The sequence below is a fragment of the Erythrolamprus reginae genome, chromosome 1, assembly GCF_031021105.1.
Source record: "Erythrolamprus reginae isolate rEryReg1 chromosome 1, rEryReg1.hap1, whole genome shotgun sequence".
Taxonomy (NCBI): Eukaryota; Metazoa; Chordata; class Lepidosauria; order Squamata; family Dipsadidae; genus Erythrolamprus; species Erythrolamprus reginae.
Window position 1 is genome coordinate 94,091,399 of NC_091950.1, and position 15,883 is coordinate 94,107,281.

The 15,883-nt window shown below is 40.7% G+C and overlaps 1 protein-coding gene across 1 annotated transcript in view; it reads left to right on the forward strand.

Moving 5' to 3' along the window:
* The first annotated feature begins 3,804 nt into the window (after positions 1 to 3,804).
* MYBPC3 (myosin binding protein C3) overlaps positions 3,805 to 15,883 on the forward strand; it is a 94,391-nt gene continuing 82,312 nt past the window's right edge. The window contains exons 1-5 of the mRNA XM_070742170.1: positions 3,805 to 3,841; positions 4,704 to 4,970; positions 8,847 to 8,987; positions 12,330 to 12,416; positions 14,756 to 14,904. Coding sequence (XP_070598271.1) covers positions 3,805 to 3,841; positions 4,704 to 4,970; positions 8,847 to 8,987; positions 12,330 to 12,416; positions 14,756 to 14,904 — 681 coding nt within the window. The remainder of the gene's footprint in view (positions 3,842 to 4,703; positions 4,971 to 8,846; positions 8,988 to 12,329; positions 12,417 to 14,755; positions 14,905 to 15,883) is intronic.

The window sequence follows — 15,883 nt, forward strand, 5'->3', positions numbered from 1 at the left end:
TGCCTTTGCAGCCTCATTTGCAGAAAATCAATGATTTTCATAATTTTGAGCCAAGACAACATACAGGCTAAACTATAAACCCTAAAACAGGCTTAACAAAATAAAAGATCTTTCCCAAACTGCAGAAAAACAGAAAATATATATTTAACTGTATGTTTTGTCATTGATAGCAAATTTGAATTTCTTCTATGAAATCCAAAATGTTTTATAAGCATTTGTTGGAAAAAATGTCCATCTGGGTTCAGTTCCAAGTGGGGAGAAAGACACTGGAAACATGGAGGCTATTTGGAAAGATGGTTTAATGGTGGACAGGACCACGTGGTTTGAAATCCTAGGCAAAATGAGCACATGGAAGAGAGAGAGCAAGAGAGATGTTTACCTTCTCTTGGGGCCCGCCTTGGAGCTTCTTGTTCCTGTGAGAAAAATGTATTCTGATTGGTTGTCAGATTTCCAGGGGGTCATGCAAGAGTAACTTTGTAATGTCTTGAGTCCCAAGCTTGATTGAATCTTGCTGAGTGGTGTAATCTCCCCAGGTGCCATGTGGTGAATATGGGTAGAGAGCTAATCCTATCATGTCCTGAGGCCATGTCTTTTGTGTTGTAGATAAACTGGCTCAGCCTTTCTGGGTCTATTAGCAAAGATGAGGGTTGCTTTCCAAGAGCATGTTTCTCCTTTTCTCATCAAGGGAGGTATAATATTCTGTCTTTTTCATATTTCCTAGAATATTTCATTCTTCTAGAATAGGGTGGGTGCTAACTTCTTACGTATTATTATTACTATTTATTAGACTTGTATGCCGCCCCTCTCCGAAGACTCGGAGGGGCTCACAACAAAATACAAAGCACAAATCTAATATTAAAAACAATTATAAAAACCCATTATAAAAAACAGTCATACCATCCAATTAAACGATACATAAAATGAAACAGCTAAGGGTCAGTTATGTCCCCCAAGCCTGGCGGCATAGGTGGGTTTTCAATAGTTTGTGAAAGGCAAGGAGGGTGGGGGCAGTCCTGATCTCTGGGGGGGAGTTGATTCCAGAGGGCCGGGGCCACCACAGAGAAGGGTCTTCTCCTGGGTCCCGCCAGATGGCATTGTATTGTCGACGGGACCCGAAGAAGGCCAACTCAGTGGGACCTGATCAGTCGCTGGGATTTGTGCGGCAGAAGGCGGTCCTGAAGATATTCTGGTTAATTATTAATTAACGTGTTGACTGAAGGGAAGAATCTGTTATGAGACTTTCCTTTCCCAAAAGAGATATTGCCAGCCATTTTGAAATCAATATTGCTCCAAACTGTCAATTTTTCATGAGAAGAAAAATCAAATTCAAATAAGGCTATTTTATGAAGTCAAAGTAAGTTTACATTTTAGCTAGTCCTACTTAATGTATCACATAAACTACATAGATTACTAAAAGCTCTGATTAAAAACAAGGGCTAATTGATACCTTTAGTTAAGTTCTGTATACACATGGTGCCCATGTGTATTTAAACCCAGATGATATAGTTTGTGCATAACTCCCCCCAGAGATTAGAATTGCCCCCACCCTCCTTGTCTTACGTAAGCTACTTAAAACCCACCTCTGCCGTCAGGCATGGGGGAATTGAGATCCTCTTTCCCCCTAGACCTTTACAATTCTATGCATGGTATGTATGTATGTATGTATGTTTGGTTTTTATATTAATGGGTTTTTAATCATTTTAGTATTGGATTACTATTGTACACTGTTTTATTGTTGCTGTTAGCCGCCCCGAGTCTCCGGAGAGGGGCGGCATACAAATCCAATAAATAAATAATAAATAAATAAGTAATAAATCAGTGGTGCTTGCTTCTCCTGTCCCAGAAATCAATGTCATTACCTAATTAATTTGAACCTTTGTACAGTGGAACCCCGACATAAGAGCTGCTCTACTTAAGAGCAACTCGAGATAAGAGCTGGGAGGGGAGAGATATTTTTGTTCTACTTACAAGCCCAAATTCGAGATACAAGCGCCAAGGAGCTGTCTCCTGAAGCCAAACGCTAACTTCCGCGTTCGCCTTCAGGAGACATCTGCGAAGCGGCGCGCGTGTTTTAAAAGGTTGCAGCCGGCCTGGGGGGCTCGGGGGGGTGCTTGCAGCTTTCTTGCTTGCTCTTTTTCTTTTTCTCTTTTACCTTCCCTTCCTCTATTTCTTCTTTTCTTTCTCCTTCCCACCTTCTTCCCTCCCTCCCTCCCTTCACTCATTCCTCTCTTACTCTCCCCTTTCATAAGTTTCCTTGCTTCCTTCCTCTGTTCCTGTCCCTTCCCTCTTTCCTTCCTTCCTTCCCACCCTCCGTCCATTCATTCACCCATTCCTCTCTTGATCGCTTAAAGCCGGTCCCTGGTGCAAAAAGGGTTGGGGACCTCTGTCCTACAGGATTGGGTGGCAGAGAAGTTGAACATATGTAAATTTAAAAGTTTAAGAAAGTTTACAAGTTAAGTGAAAGAAACTTCATTATTCATTTATATGTACATGTACATTTCTTCATTAAAAACATGTCTTTCTGCATAATTTAGACTAACTTTGTGAGTTTTTTGAGGGCTGGAACCAATTAAAATTATTTACATTAATTCCTATGGGGAAAAGTCGTTCGAGATAAGAGCTGCTCGACTTAAGAGCCCAGGTCCGGAACGAATTAAACTCGTATCTCGAGGTACCACTGTACTTCCTCTCACCAGTTATCCACATTCCTCTACACAAAGCAGGCTGGGATTAGTAGTTTATGAAACTAGATATTACATGGGGGGGGGGGAATCTCTTTGACTCAAATGCAAAGTCCTAGTTTAATATCACAAACATAGCCTATGTAGGTTGCGCTTGTGACGTTAGCATAGAAAATGGCTTAGACTGAAAAAATTCTAGTCCGAATTTTATTTTAGAAAATCTCACCAACATTCTCAGAAAGTTTAATAGTGGAATTGATTCTTGTAATTCATTGTAACTACCAACCAACAGTACATTCAGGAAACAATGCATTTCATTAACCATAATCTATATAGTAATATAACCTTCAGAGATCATCATATAGTATATTTAATATCACAAACCATGGGTAGTTGCGACCAGGTCTAGCTTTTTCTAAGAGGATCATTATCTAACCAGATAGGAATTCTGGCTTCTACAGAAACACGAAGTATTTCACTGGAAAGGAAATAAAATTGGTCTTCCTGTTTTCTGGTTCGTAGCAGTGGGTTGCCTAAACAACAGGTGGTTGAGATAAAATGGAGTTAGAATCAAAGTGGCCTGTTAAAAGTGAATATTCATTCTGGCTCCAGACTGAATAAAAGCATTTATGATCCTCTGTTTCAGTTCTGAAAGTCAACGCCTGTAACAAATATTGCAAGTGATATAGGTAAGAAGAATTAGAAAACAGGGTAGACCAATGGCCTGAACAGCCTTTTGGACATGGAGAGAAGTTTTTCTGCAAACAGAGGGGGGCATGGATTTGTGTTCTGTCTGCATCCCATGTATGGGGCTTTGCTGTTTCCGTGGCCCACTTTCTGACATGCCACGGACTGGTACCGGTCCATGGTTTGGAGGTTGGGGATCCTTGGAATAGAATAGAATAGGTGCCACAGGTGGCATACGGAGCCATATCTGCTGGCACGTGAGCAATTTCCCTAGCTCAGCTCCAATGTGCATGTGTGCGGGCCAGCTGATTTTGGGCTCACACAGAGGCTCTGGAAGTTGTTTTGGGCTTCCAGAGAACCTCCGGAGGGATGCTGAAGGGCATTTCTACCCTCCTCCAGCTCCAGGAAAGCCTTTGGAGCTTGGGGAGGGTGAATCATGAGCCTATTGAAGTTGGAGCCACCAGAAGTGGCTGGTGAGCCACCAGAAGTTGAGAAACATGAGCCACTAGAAGTTGGGAAACCGACAGTTTCCAGCTTCCAGAGGGCCTCCATGGGGTGGAGGAAGCTGTTTTTGCCCTCCCCACATATTGAATTATGGGCATGGGCACTCACATATGCACAATACCTCTTTCAGCACCTGAGGGGGGAAAAGGTTCGCCATCAACTCAATCTGTATAGTCTGGAGGACAGAAGGAAAAGTGGGGATATGATCGAAACTTTTAAATATGTTAAAGGGTTAAATAAGGTTCAGGAGAGAAGTGTTTTTAATAGGAAAGTGAACGCAAGAACAAGGGGACACAATCTGGTTAATTGGGGGAAAGATCAGAAGCAACGTGAGAAAATATTATTTTACTGACAGAGTAGTAGATCCTTGGAACAAACTTCCAGCAGACGTAGTTGGTAAATTCACAGTAACTGAATTTAAACATGCCTGAGATAAACATATATCCATCCTAAGATAAAAATACAGGAAATAGTATAAGGGCAGACTAGATGGACCATGAGGTCTTTTTCTGCCGTCAGTCTTCTATGTTTCTATGTTTCTTCTAAAAAATGTTAGGGAATAATGTGAGAAAATGTTATTTTACTGAAAGAGTAGTAGATGCTTGGAACAAAATTCCAGCAGATGTGGTTGGTAAATCCACAGTAACTGAATTTAAACTTGCCTGGAATAAACATATATCCATCCTAAAATAAAAATACAGGAAGTAGTATAAGGGCAATCTAGATGGATCATGAGGTCTTTTACTGCCATCAATCTTCTATGTTTCTATGTTTCTATCACTAGAATAAACCATTTTGTACTTTTAAATTTTTTATTTGCCATCTTTTTAGCTTCAGCATTCACCAAGAAACCAAAGACAAAAGATGTCTCAGCAGGAGGCACAGCTGTTTTTGAAGCAGAGACGGAGAAGATAGGGATCAAGGTGAAATGGCAGCAAAATGGTGTAGAACTTGCCCCAAGTGAGAAGTATGTTATCAAGTCAGAGGGAAATAAGCACTCCTTGACCATTCATAATGTTGGGAAAGAGGATGATACCACTTATGCCGTCATTGCTGGCAGTTCCAAGGTCAAATTTGAACTTAAAGTGACAGAACCAGGTAAGCCAAAAGTCCAAGTGACGGTTTCGATCCTTTACTGTGACACATGATCTTTCTTTGAAGGCATTTAAGACAAACTATAGAGCCAATAAAATGGGGATGTTCCCAGGGAGACGTTAAGGGGATGGCAAGATGCTAGCCATGAACATGCAATTGAAACTCTGTCTCTTTTTTTTCCTATTGCTGCTGTGAGCCGCCCCGAGTCTGCGGAGTTAAAAAATCATAAAAATCATAAAAATCATAAAAATCATAAAAATCATAAAAATCATAAAAATCATAAAAATCATAAAAATCATAAAAATCATAAAAATCATAAAAATCATGAAAATAATTTTAAAAATCATAAAAATGATTAAAAATCATAAAAATCATAAAAATCATAAAAATCATAAAAATCATAAAAATCATAAAAATCATAAAAATCATAAAAATCATAAAAATCATAAAAAATCATTTAAAATCATTTAAAAATCATTAAAAATCATTAAAAAATCATTAAAAATCATAAAAATCATAAAAAGCATAAAAAGCATAAAAAGCATAAAAAGCATAAAAAGCATAAAAAGCATAAAAAGCATAAAATCATAAAATCATAAAAATCATAAAAATCATAAAAATCATTAAAAATCATTAAAAATCATTAAAAAAAATCATAAAAATCATAAAAATCATAAAAATCATAAAAATCATAAAAATCATAAACATCATAAACATCATAAACATCATAAACATCATAAACATCATAAAAATCATAAAAATCATAAAAATCATAAAAATCATAAAAATAAATCATAAAAATCATTAAAAAATCATAAAAAACCATTTAAAAAACCATTTAAAAAACCATTTAAAAAACCATTTAAAAAATCATAAAAATCATAAAAATCATAAAAATCATAAAAATCATAAAAATCATAAAAATCATAAAAATCGTAAAAATCGTAAAAATCGTAAAAATCGTTAAAAATCATAAAAATCATAAAAATCATAAAAATCATAAAAATCATAAAAATCATAAAAATCATAAAAATCATAAAAATCATAAAAATCATAAAAATCATAAAAATCATAAAAATCATAAAAATCATAAAAATCATAAAAATCATAAAAATCATAAAAATCATAAAAATCATAAAAATCATAAAAATCATAAAAATCATAAAAATCATAAAAATCATAATAATGTGTGATGCTTCAGCAGGCATCTCTGCCATAAACTAAAAATTAACCATGTTGCCTACGGGGGAACTCTCTGAAAACAGAATTATTATTTTTTGTCATTTGAAATCTAATTTGGGAACCACTAGGCTAAGTGTCATGACCATAGAACAATAGTTGGATTCAGCGCAATCCTCCCACAGACAGATAAGTCATTTTTGCATTTGCAGGGCAGTTGAGCAAACAGAGATTTGATAGGGGAAAGAGACAATCCATCACAAAACCCACCCACCCAAACCAGAGAAGCTTCAGGGCAGGGCTGGGTTCTAACTTACCTCGCTGCCTGGTTTGGTCCCTCCCATGCCACACAGCTACGCACTGCTGAAAAAAATTTAAAAATTCCAAATGAAGCCAAAAACAAGATGGCAATGCGTGTGCAGTGTTGGAAACTCAGTTTTTTGTACATTTGCAGAAAGAAAAAAAACATGGAAAAAATCCCCCCCCAAAAAAAAATCCCTCCCCCCCAAATATATTTTTTAAAAAAATGATGGCAACATCCATGGACTGACAATAACTGAATTAGTTCCGTGACCTCATTGTGATTTCACCAGAGAGTTGCTACCAGTTCGGGTGAACCGGACTGAACCAGGAAGAACCCACCTCTGCTTCAGGGTGATGAAGAGGATTTGAAAAATTCAATGTATAGTGCCAAAGATCCTTTTTCCCAAAGGAAAGTGGATTTCATTGGGGTTTATTTCCTTTATTATTTTTTTCTCTTTTTAGCCACCAATTCCCCACCAGGCAGTTAAAAATTGAAGAAGTTTCTTGGATGATATGCAAAATGTTTTCAAAGGGGGATAAAAACAAATCTTATTGCCTTTTGGAAAAAACACCTCTGAGTCAACCATGACTAGGATAATTGAAGAATTTTCAAAGACAATTCAGTTTATTGAACATGAAAAAATAAGTTAGTAATGCAAAAAAAAAAGTTCATAAATTATAGCAAAGTGTAGGTTTGGGAAGACATTTTGGAGATAATTTGGTCCAATCTCCTACCCAGTCTACTATTAAAACATCCAATTTACACTCTTCCAGTCCACTAGCTCTGAGGCAGACTGTTACACAATTAAATATCTCTTGCTGTTAGAAAATTCTTCTTGATACATTTCATTTTTAAATTTTTCAGAATTAACTTTAATTTTAATTTTGGCCAAAAATGTCATTATTATTATTGTTGTTGTTGTTGTTGTTGTTGTTGTTGTTATTATTATTATTATTATTATTATTATTATTATTATTATTATTTAGATTTGTATGCCGCTCCTCTCCAAAGACTCGGGGTGGCTCACAACAGTAATAAGAAACAGTGTAACAATGGGACAAATCTAATAATAAAAAATATATAAAAACCCCAACAATTAAAAACCATACAGCACATACATACCAAACATGAAATATAAAAAGCCTGGGGGAGATGTCTTAGTTCTCCCATGCCTAGTGATACAGGTGGGTCTTGAGTAACTTGTGAAAGACAAGGAGGGTGGGGGCCGTTCTAATCTCTGGGGGGAGTTGATTCCAGAGGGCTGGGGCCACCACAGAGAAGGCTCTTCCCTTGGGGCCCGCCAAATGACACTGTTTGGTCGACAGGACCCGGAGAAGGCCAACTCTGTGGGACCTTATCGGCCGCTGGGATTCGTGTGATAGAAGGCAGTTCCAGAGGTATTCTGGTCCAATGCCATGTAGGGCTTTAAAGGTCATTACCAACACTTTGAATTGTGACCGGAAACTGATCAGCAGCCAGTGCAGACCACGGAGTGTTGTAGAAACGTGGGCGAATCTGGGAAGCCCCACGATAGCTCTCGCGGCCACATTCTGCAAGATCTGACGTTTCCGAACACTTTTCAAAGGTAGAGTTTCAAACTGTAGGTCATATTCCTACAGTGTGCTGTAATCTTTCATTTAAAAAAATCCTATGGTGTTGTGGGAAGTACACCCCAAAAGGACAGTGCCAAAAACCTCACAGCATCAGAAACCTCAGAAAACAGTGCCAAGAGACTCATGCCAACCCTTTCCCCTTTAAGAAAACGAGCTGAAAGGAAAACTCAGAACAGCCTTGTTACAAAAGTAACAGCTGACTAACAGGAAAGTAATAGAAACACTTAAGTGGAGCCCTTAAAGATAAGAGGAATTAGGCTAAAAATAAACTCTGCAAGGTAAACTGAAACTCCTTTTTCCTACCTGCCTGACAGAATTAACCCCCAGGATAGGAAAGACAAAGCTCCTGAGACAGGATTAACCAGGGGTGAAATGCTGTCAGCTCTATCTGGTTTGCGTGGGGGGGCGGTGGCAGCAGTGTGAGGTTTGGCACGGCGGTAACGGTGGTGGCAGGAGACTCTGCCCGCCTGGGATTAACCCATTAAGGCAGGAAGACTGGATCCAGGACAATCACTTTAACTAGAGGCACACAAATAAATCCATCAAGCTGAGGAGCTTCAAAGGGGAATTAAGCATAAAAGGTCCAGAGTCTCACTTCCAAGTTTGCTTGCAAGTCAGGAACCCTCAAGCTGTGTCACTATGTGTCACTGTGCCTTCCTGAATTAAAGGAACACTTTTCTGGAAGCTGACTTCCATGTTTATTCTCCGCATCTGTGACTGCTTCCCAGCTGGGAAACAAACAGAAAAATTATTTCAACAATGTCTCTCTCTTTTTTTTTTTAGAAAAAATTGGAGAGGTTCCTCCTACTGACAATTCTTCTGATCAACCAACCTTCTCAGACGTACTTACTGTACCAAACACTGGACCTGCAAATGCTGAATCGAAAGATGCTGAAGCTACAAGTGATAACAAAGTCTCAGAAGGTAAAAACAGTAACCGGCATGAAGATTAATCTGACAACAAAGAGAATATTAAAAAATCCATATTATGTGGTTTGACAAACTATTTTACTATTATTTGTTCTTTAGTATATACAGAGTCACTTTGATGAGATGGACACAATAGAAATGTAATGAATGGATGAATACATACATATATACATACATACATACATACATACATACATACATACATACATTACTCCTCCTTGCTCAGCAGCCGACCGCGGTGAGTGGACAGGAGTTTCGGGAGCTTATTATATCGATCGGTAAAATCTTGTGTGCTGCCGCGGGCTGGTTAAAAGACCTCAGCGGGCCGCATCCAGGCCGCGGGCCATAGTTTGGGGACCGCTGCCTTAGACTGTCCACGGTTGACCTCTCCAGATTCCTAAAAGGTCAGGAAAATCCATAGATGCACTTTATATCTACTGCAAAGCCTTTGATATAGTGGTCCATGACAAACTACTTCTAAAACTCAAATCCTATGGCATCTCAGGATCCCTCCACAGCTGGATTACAGCATTCCTGTCAAACAGACAACAATCTTGGGTCTAGAAAGCTTAGAACTACAGTATGACGCCTTAAACATGATCTAAGTATTGCCCACAAGATCATATGCTGCAACATCCTGCCTGTCAAAGACTACTTCAGCTTCAACCACAACAACACAAGAGCACGCAACAGATTCAAACTTAATATTAACCATTCCAAACTTGACTGCAGAAAATACGACTTTAGTAATAGAGTTGTTGAAGTATGGAACTCATTACCAGACTCCGTAGTGTCATTCCCTAACCCCCAACATTTTACCCTTAGACTATCCATGGTTGACCTCTCTAGATTCCTAAGAGGTCAGTAAGGGGCGTGCATAAGTGCGCTAGAGTGCCTTCCGTCCCCTGTCCAATTGTCTCTCCTATATCCCATATATCTTCACTTCTATCCCTATATCTTTCTCCTATTCTATCATTGATTTATCTTATCCTATACTCTCTCTTCTATTCCTTCTCTAACTTTATTTCCTTGAAGGTGTCCTCTATTACCTTCATTGTGTATTATTGTGTATTGGACAAAATTAAATAAATAAATAAAATAAATCGTACATCTCATGCAGGGTCTTGTCTTGCCCTGGCACTTCCTCTGATGGATCTTCCTCCCATGTCTTCTGCTGCCTCGGGCATTCTCTCACAAGCTCATCTTTGAGGGCCACTTTACTGATGCTCTGGGTTTCCTCCAGGACAGTGGCTTTGAGACTCACCAGATTCTGATTGCCAGGGGCGGATTGCTCCTACCACTGCTACCGATGCGCTGAGCGCACAGCTTTGGGCATCTTGCGTGCATGGTTTTGCTTCTTCGCATGCGCAAGAAGCAAAATCTCATGAAGAGACATGCATGAAAGAGATATTTTGGTGGGTTTTTTGCTTCCGGGCATGCACAGACACAAAAAATTGCCAAAATCTTGCTCGTGAGCCTCCTCTAGCAAGATTTTATTTATTTATTATTTATTTATTAGATTTGTATGCCGCCCTTCTCCGAAGACTCGGGGCGGCTAACAACAATGAAAAGACAATGTAAACAAATCTAATATTAAAATAATCTAAAAAACCCCAATTTAAAGAACCAATCATACATACAAGCATACCATGCATAAATTGTATAGGCCTAGGGGGAAAGGAATATCTCAATTCCCCCATGCCTGATGACAGAGGTGGGTTTTAAGGAGCTTGCGAAAGGCAAGGAGGGTGGAGGCAACTCTGATATCTGGGGGGAGCTGGTTCCAGAGGGTCGGGGTCGCCACAGAGAAGGATCTTCTACTGGGTCCCGCCAAACGACATTGTTTAGTTGACGGGACCCGGAGATGGCCAACTCTGTGGGACCTAACCGGTAGCTGGGATTCGTGCGGCAGAAGGCGGTCTCGGAGATATTCTGGCCCGATGCCATGAAGGGCTTTATAGGTCATAACCAACTCTTTGAATTGTGACCGGAAATTGATCGGCAACCAATGCAGACTTCAGAGTGTTGGTGTAACCTGGGCATGCCTTGAGAAGCCCATTATTGCTCTCGCAGCTGCATTCTGCACGATCTGAAGTTTCCTGTGCATGCGCAGAAGCAAAAACAGGTTGGGACTCGCATGCGTGCACACTAAATAGCCGAAGCTGTGTGTGCAGCTCAAATTTTGCTACTGGTGCGGTGTCCTTTACCATTCCAGTAGTAATCCACTACTGCCGACCACCCTCTTTTTGGCTGCTGTACAATCTCTGGGTGTTGGATTTGCCATGGAAATATATACATGATGTACCTCTGTACATCATGAGGAGCTTCTGAGTCTTCACATCAGAAGCTTCTTCTTTGGCCGGCTCACTATATTGGATGAGTATCTGATGATTGGCAGGGCATACATGTTGATGGCATGTGTTAGTATGTCTGGGTACGAAACCTTCAACACACATTAAGCAGAGTTGTTGTGGTGTAGGAAATGTGGGTTAGCCAGACAATGACTCAGACTTAGTATCAATAGATATACAACAATATTATTATTTACAAATATACAGAATCAACAAGATAATACCACTAATAGTTTACAAACCATGCACACAGCAAAAATACAGGCAAATATATCTCTAGCGGAGAGGGGCGGCATACAAATCTAAATAATAAATAAATAAATAAAATAAACTCCCCCTGAAGGGAACAGCATTGGCGCCCTCTTATGGCCAACCAGTAAAAGTTCCTTAAAGGTACAGTCTTCACATTATACATTGTTAGTTACTGTATGGCAACACCCAAGTAGGTTACGTTCTATATACTAACAGAATGGATCTTATTCACCTTATATTGTTTATATTTGTGGGAAAAGTTACCTCCAAGATTCCCCTCTTGATTTTTCACCAAGATTCGAACAGCCTCCATTATACTGGAGTTTGGAAAGGTCCTTGGCTTTTTGCCAACGATATATAAATGGATAAATAGGTTGGCAATTTTCTATTATATATTTTTAAAAGGAAGATAAAATCTAATACAAACTAACACAAAGTAAGAAAAAGAAAGAAAAGAGTTAAAAATGAAAGAAGTATTAAAAAAAAAGAAAAAAGATACCCAGAAGTAACTTTTGATCTTCTTTACAGTAATTATATGTACAATTATAAATTTACCATTTATACTATGGTTACAACATAACTCTCTTATTTCTATCATCTATCTTTTTTGTTCTGTTGTTGTTTTCTAGCTTTCGTGTTCTACCAGTTTGTAAACTGGTCACTGGAAGTCAGACAGCACATACATTTATATTATTATCCTTATTAATTATATTAATCTTGATTTGACTTACAGTTCTTCCTACAGAAGGCCAGAAAGAAATACCTGTCGACCCGATTGGTATCTTTGTGACTCGACCACAGGATGGAGAAGTTGCAATTGGTAAGTACAATTCTAGGCCAGAGGTTTAAAAAGAAAAAAAGGGTAGCCTGGCAACATTCATTTTGTCACACACACAAACCCAGACATCCCATAAAAGGCGGGATTAAAAATTTGGAATTTTTTTAGGTCCCACAGAGTCGGCCTAATCCAGGTCCTGTCAACTACACCAGTGTTTCCCAACCAGTGTGCCGCGGCACACTAGTGTGCCGCGGGACATGGTCAGGTGTGCCGCGAGCCCGACCTGGCTGGAGCTTCCCTGGCGGTGACAGGAAGTGAACTTTTGGGGCTCGGTGGGAGGGCGCCGGCCACTGTTGCTTTTAAGCTGCGTGGGTGTGCGCCCGCACAGTCATTAGGACCTCCCCCCCCCGCAGAAATTTTTGAAGTGGCGCAAAGCCACGCAGTCCTGAATCGCTCCCTTCTCCGGCCAGCAAAGTCGGCTGCCTGGGAAAGCGCCGCCTTTGAAAAGCACACGTTTAAAAAGTGCGCCATTTTCCCAGGCAGCCGGCTTGCTGGCCGGAGAAGTGAGCGATCCGGGACTGCATGGCTTTGCGCCGTGATGACAACGGTGCCGTGATGGGTGCCAAGTGCCGCCCTTCGTGGCACCTCACCACCCATTCCTGCAGGTAGAAGTCGGGCGGGGGTACCGGGAGGCGGAGCGTGGCCGGGCGCTGAGCGCCATAGACACCTGGGAGGGCGAAGGGTTGGATGTGGCTGCTGCCTCTTAGGCGGAGGCGAAGGCAATGGCGGAGTTTGCGCTGGGGCCATGCGGGGCCGCTGATCCAGGGGGCCGCGGACCGGCAAGCCGCCCTCCGCTCTCTCTTTCTCTCTATGTTGCCAGCGTGGTGCACGAGAGAGAAAGAGAGAGAGAGAAAAAGGAGGGTTAGAGAGAAAGCAAGAGAGAAAGAGAGAGAAGGAAAGCAAGAGAGAAATCAAGAGAGAGAGAGAAAGCAAGGGAGAGAGAGAGAAAGCAAGGGGGAGAGAGAGTGTGTGTGAGAGAAAGCAAGAGAGAGAGAGAAAGCAAGAAAGAGAGGAAGAGAGAGCGAAAGAAAGCAAGAGAGAAAGAGAGAGAGAGAAAGCAAGGGAGAAAGAAAGAAATAGAGAAAGAGAGAGAGAGGAAGAGAGAAAGAAAGCAAGAGAGAGAGAGAAAGCAAGAGAGAAAGAGAAGGAAAGCAAGAGAGTGAGAAAGAGAGAAAGCAAGAGAGTGAGAAAGAGAGAAAGCAAGAGAGAGTGTGTCTGAGAGAAAGAAAGCAAGAAATAGGGAGAGAGGAAGAGAGAAAGAGAGAAAGCAAGAGAGAGAGAGAAAGAAAGCAAGAGAGAAAGAAGAAGAGAGAAGGAAAGCGAGAGAGAGAAAGAGAGAGAGAAAGAATACAAGAGAGAGAAAGCGAGAAAGAAGGAGGGAAGGAGGGCGAGAGAAAGAGCAAAAAAGAGAGGAAGGAAGGAAGAAAGAAAGAAAGAAAGAGGGATGGAGAGAGAGGGAAAGAAAGAGATAGGGGAGAAATAGGGCGAAAGGGAGGAAGAGGGGTTTTTTGTCCAAACATTTTTAGCCCCTCCCCCCCGCTGCCCCCCCCCCCCCCGCTCAGTGTTCCCCAGGATTTTGTAAGTGTGAATAATGTGCCGCGGCTCAAAAAAGGTTGGGAAACACTGAACTAGACAATGTCGCTGGCAAGGCCTAGGGGAAGAGCCTTCTCTGTGGGGGCCCCCGGCCCTCTTGAATCAGCTTCTCCCAGAGATTTGTACTGCCCCCACCCTCCTTGCCTTCTGTAAGAGTCTAAGGACTCATCTGTGCTGGCAGGCTTGGGGCCATTAAACTCTAGCCCCCTGGCCGATAAGTGTAGGTATGTTTTGCTATTTGAATGGGAATGAGCAATTAAAATGTTATTAGGGTTTTAAAAGAAATTTTAGCTAAATTAATTGGATTTTTAGATATGTATATTTTATATTGTTTTTGATATGTTGTAAGCTGCCCCAAATCCTCGGAGAGGGGCAGCCTATAAATCAGATAGATAGATAGATGGATGGATGGATGGATGGATGGATGGATGGATGGATGGGTGGATTGGTGGGTGGGTGGGTGGGTGGGTGGGTTGGGTGGGTGGGTGGGTGCATGGGTGCATGGGTGGGTGCGTGGATGGATGCATGGGTGGATGCATGGGTGGATGCATGGGTGGGTGCATGGGTGGGTGCATGGGTGCATGGATGCATGGATGCATGGGTGGGTGCATGGGTGGATGCATGGGTGGATGCATGGGTGGATGCATGGGTGGACGGACGGACAGTCCATGATATACATGAACCCTTTATTCTGGAAACTCCATACTCACCTAAATTTCTTTCTCAAGGTGGGAATATTACATTCACTGCTGTAGTGGCAAGTGAAAGCTTGCTGAAGAAACCTACAGCCAGATGGTTCAAGGGAAAGTGGATGGACCTGGGAAGCAAAGTGGGAAAACACCTTCAGCTGCATGAGAATTATGATCGAACCAATAAGGTACAACTACCTTAAGAAGCGCTTGCCCATTCCACTTTTTAATATTTTGATGAAAGCAGCATAATTGTAACAATAACATTTCTTCTCTGCAGTATCAAGAATTATATATAACAACTATTTTATTACCTTTGGATATAAAATACTGTTTACAACCTCTTGCATAATTTGCATTAGTTAAGGAAGTACATTTATGTCCAAAAAAAAAGTATGAAAAAAGTACTTCTTAAGTCTGGGTTGTTGTTTTTTTCCAGTGACTGAATTTTACAAATGAAAAAGGGACAATCTCTTAGGGATTGAGGTTTTTTTTAATCAATCTGAGTCTTTTCAGAATTTTTTTTCCCCTTTTTCAGTTTTAAGTGTACTAAACCTGGCTTCGTGTATTTCATCACTCCATTCTAATTAGAAATAGAGAGAATATGGCTCTTCTACTATAGTTAGCTAACATTAGAGAGATACAGTATATAGAACATATAATGGGATTCAGACACTGTTCTGCCGGGCTCTCTGGTGGGAGCCTCCCAAAAATTCAAGGGTACAAATTTCAGACACACACGTTTAAAAATTCAAAACAATGTTCTTTATCACAAAATTCAAAATAAATTAAGCACTCTTTTTGTATTGCAAAGAGCACTCGTCCCAAAACAACCGGGTAGTCTGTACAATTAACCTTAAGCAGTCATTAAGTACTTAGCTAGCAGCTGTGAAGAAACTTCACACCCCTTCCTCCTCCAACAAAGTGAGACACGCACACACACGTTGCTCTGCTTTGTTTTCAAAGGCGTGAAAAATCAACAAAGTCCAGAAACCAGCAACACAGGATTCCTGACGAACTGCGATCAGATACTCTTCCACAACAGCCAAACCCACATGCTGCTATTTATAGCAGCAGCCCTAATTACTGGAGCCCCACCCAAACACAGGTGGCCGCTCTTATCTCCTGTAATATGTCCTTACTTGGTCTCTTCTACGCATAATTCTG